At 14.4% G+C, this 3,520-nt stretch overlaps 1 protein-coding gene across 1 annotated transcript, besides 10 other annotated features; it reads left to right on the top strand. All coding sequences in view use genetic code 6, as the record gives it.

Moving 5' to 3' along the window:
- Positions 1 to 145: 145 nt before the first annotated feature.
- Positions 146 to 188: a microsatellite.
- Positions 177 to 221: a microsatellite.
- Positions 179 to 221: a microsatellite.
- A 114-nt stretch (positions 222 to 335) lies between these two features.
- Positions 336 to 397: a microsatellite.
- Positions 337 to 397: a microsatellite.
- Positions 398 to 1,125: 728 nt separating this feature from the next.
- Positions 1,126 to 1,172: a microsatellite.
- A 33-nt stretch (positions 1,173 to 1,205) lies between these two features.
- Positions 1,206 to 1,239: a microsatellite.
- A 110-nt stretch (positions 1,240 to 1,349) lies between these two features.
- Positions 1,350 to 1,393: a microsatellite.
- Positions 1,394 to 2,168: 775 nt separating this feature from the next.
- Positions 2,169 to 3,204, top strand: IMG5_176950 (hypothetical protein; the record flags this gene model as incomplete). The annotated part of the gene is made up of 5 exons (XM_004027671.1): positions 2,169 to 2,259; positions 2,318 to 2,409; positions 2,477 to 2,599; positions 2,665 to 2,972; positions 3,145 to 3,204. Coding segments are annotated over 5 exons (673 nt in total), but the record flags the coding sequence as incomplete, so codon positions are not given.
- Positions 2,626 to 2,656: a microsatellite.
- Positions 2,992 to 3,044: a microsatellite.
- Positions 3,205 to 3,520: the final 316 nt, after the last annotated feature.

Below are 3,520 nucleotides of genomic sequence, written 5' to 3'. Positions count from 1 at the left end.
ACTAACTAAAATTAAATTAATAATTATTTTTTTTTTTTTATAAAGTAAAACAACTTTCTCTCAAAAAAATAGTTACTCAAAATTTAATAAAAAAATTTAGACAATTTTTGGATAAAGTAAGTCTTTAATATGTGTTAATAAGAAATAATTAATTTTAAAAGAATAATTAATTATATTTAAAAAAATAAAAAAAAATTAAAAAAAAAAAAAAAACTTAAAAATATATTATGAATATTAATAATAGTTAGGAGTATGGAAATTATTCAATATAGTAAACTTATTAGAATTAATAATATAATTATAATAATAATGATAATGATATAAAAAAACTTTAGTTTTAATAATAATAATATTTGCAATAATAATATTTTTACTAATAATAAATTTATTAATAATAGCTTGCTTAATAATAATAATAACTATTTGAGCAATAAATCTAAAATTATCTTTTAGTCCCTTAAAATTAATATTTATCAATATAATATATACCATAAAATCCCCTTTTCATCTAAAAATAGCTTTAATAATTTAACTTATTAAATGCACTTTAATAAGAAAATAAGAAAAATAAATTATAATTATTGCCATGTTAAATTCCGAACTATGAATAGTTTAAAAGTTAATAAGAATTATTAAAAAATTCTTAAAAATAAATAAAACAAGAAGAATAAGAAAATCAAGTAGTAATAACAGAATAAACAACAGGTTAAATAAATTAAAATATTAATATTTATTCTAATAATGATATGACTAAAATAAAAAGAATTTATAAATTTAAAAATGATAGTAATTATACTAAAAATATCCTCAAAGGCTTTAAAAGAGTAATTAAACGAAAATTTGGTTATGATAAGTCTTTTGTAGAAGAATTTTAAAATTATTTCAATAAATTTAAATTAAATAATGAATTTATTTTAATCCTTTTTGATAATTCGCCATATAAAAAATATTTCGAAGAATTCTTATAATCAGATCCTTCTTGGTGGATTAGAGTCGCTAAAATTAAAGACGTTTAAAAATAATTATAAGCTTTAGAAGTTTGCAAAAAGAGATAATATCATTTAATTAAAACTAAAAGAAAAAATTTTTAAAGACCTTCTTTTTGATTTAAAATAGACTTTAATTTATATATTATTTATATATAATTATATATATATATATATATATATATAACATAAACAAATAAATATATTTGTTTATAGACCATAATATTCTATATAATATTTTCTATAATATTTTTGATTATAATTAAGCTTTATATAAATACTATAGATCTATATAAATATATGTGTTTATATATATATATATTTTAATAATTTGTAATTAAATTATTTTACTATTTTTAATAATTTTTGTTTTGTTTTGTTTTGTTTTTTTGTTTTTTTTTTTTTTTACAAATATAAAAATAAATATTATATTAAAAATAAAACTTTTGTTAAATTTATGATATTATATAAAAATATATAAAATTATTAATAATACAATATTTCTATATTCTTAAAATTAAGAATGTTTTTTTTTTTTTGAAAAAAAAAAAAAAAAAAAAAAACTCTTTCTCTTTATTTTATTTTAACAAAAATAATATAAATTGAATATTTTAATAATAATGAAATATAAAAATTTATAAAAAAATATAATAAAATTTTCTTGAAAATTTTTAGAAAAAAATTAATTATATTTCATATTTTTAGAAATTAAATATAATTTATATAATAATTAAAATCTATAATATTATTTTAAGAAACAAAAAATAAAGCAAAAAAATTTTTTTTGCATTAAAAATATGAATTTATAAATTAATTATATTATATATATTAATAGTGCATATTATATATTATTATTTTTAAAATAGATATTTATTAAAATAAAATTATTTTCAAAATGTCTGATAATATTAGAGTTATAGTGAAAAATCGTAAAGGGATGAAAATTGGCGAAGTCGAAGTTAATATTTAAACTTAAAACGTTTAATAATTAAAAAATAAATACAATAACTTAGTATTAATTTTTTTGGTTTTTTATTATTTAATTATATAATATAAAAAAGCTAAAATTATACCATTAAGACAATGGTTAACTATTGGTGAAGGGTATTTATAAAATTATTTTTTTAAATTAATTTAGTTTTCATTTTTATAATTAAGCGAAAATAGAATAGTTTTGAACGATAATAATAAAATATTAAGAACTTATCCTTTATTTTAAAATAATATTGAAATAGTTGTAAAAGATTTAGGATATTAATTAAGATGGTCTACAGTATAATTAATAATATTTTTTATTTTTTACAATATTAAACAATATTATATTAAATTAGGTTTTCTTTGCCGAATATATAGGTCCGTTATTAATTTACTTATTATTTTATTATTTAGGTTAGAAAAAACATTAAATGACATTTAATTAAAAGTAAACAAAAAACATGTTAAAAAATTTATATATATATATTTTTTTTTTTTTTTTTTCAAAAAAAAAGAATCGGCTTAGGAATGGGAGCTATTCATTATATCAAAAGAGTTTTAGAAACTTAATTTGTTCATGTTTTTAGTAGAGAATCAATGCCTTTATCTTCTTGTTGGAAAAACTTTGTTCATTATTGGTATTTTTTTTTTAATAAAAAAAAACTATATATATATATATATATATATATATATATTTAAAAAGGCTCTTTTTTGGAACATTTATTGGAGTAGAATATTTCTTTTATTATAAAGAAACTTAATATAATGAATTAACTAAAGGATTACTTGTTTTAGGATGGGTAGCATCGGAGTTTATGAATATGATGTGTCATATACATTTGTCTTAAATAAGAAAAAATGTTGAAACAAAAAAAGATGAAGATATATTAAGTATGAATTAACGAAGAAAAATTCCAAAGGGATGGGGATTTAATTAAGTTTCGTGCGCAAATTATTTATGGGAAACATGTAGTTGGATATTTTTTTCAGCTTTTAGTAGGTGTTATTCATGTAATATTTTATAAAATAAATATGTATATATATAAATATATAAATATATATATATATTTATATATATATATAAAATTAAAAATAAATATTTCAATATATATGTATATAATATTTTTTTTTATATATAAATATTTATATATATTTTATATTTTTTTTCTCTTTTATTTTATAGCCTATTTCTTTACTTTTGTAAGTTTTATTTAAATGTTTTAATGGGCTTTATAAAAACATAGAAGATATAAAAAAGAATTCTGTAAAGAATTTCCTAGAAATAGAAAGGCTATAATTCCCTATTTAATTTGAATATATATATGTTTAATTTTTTATTTTTTATATTTTTTTAATAAAATATATTTGAATTTTTTGAATAAAATTATACAATACGCAATTATAAAAAATTAAATAATATTTAATAATAAAATGTCTAATAGAGGCACTTTTTTATAAAATTTGAATGATAGAACTTTTAAAATAAGATTAAGAAATACATAATAAGTTATAAAATAATATAAATTAATTAAAAAAATATTTATTATAAATAAAATATA

The sequence above is a fragment of the Ichthyophthirius multifiliis genome, assembly GCF_000220395.1.
Source record: "Ichthyophthirius multifiliis unplaced genomic scaffold scaff_1120509251292, whole genome shotgun sequence".
NCBI classification, from domain to species: domain Eukaryota; phylum Ciliophora; class Oligohymenophorea; order Hymenostomatida; genus Ichthyophthirius; species Ichthyophthirius multifiliis.
This window is presented reverse-complemented; position numbering and strand designations above follow the sequence as displayed.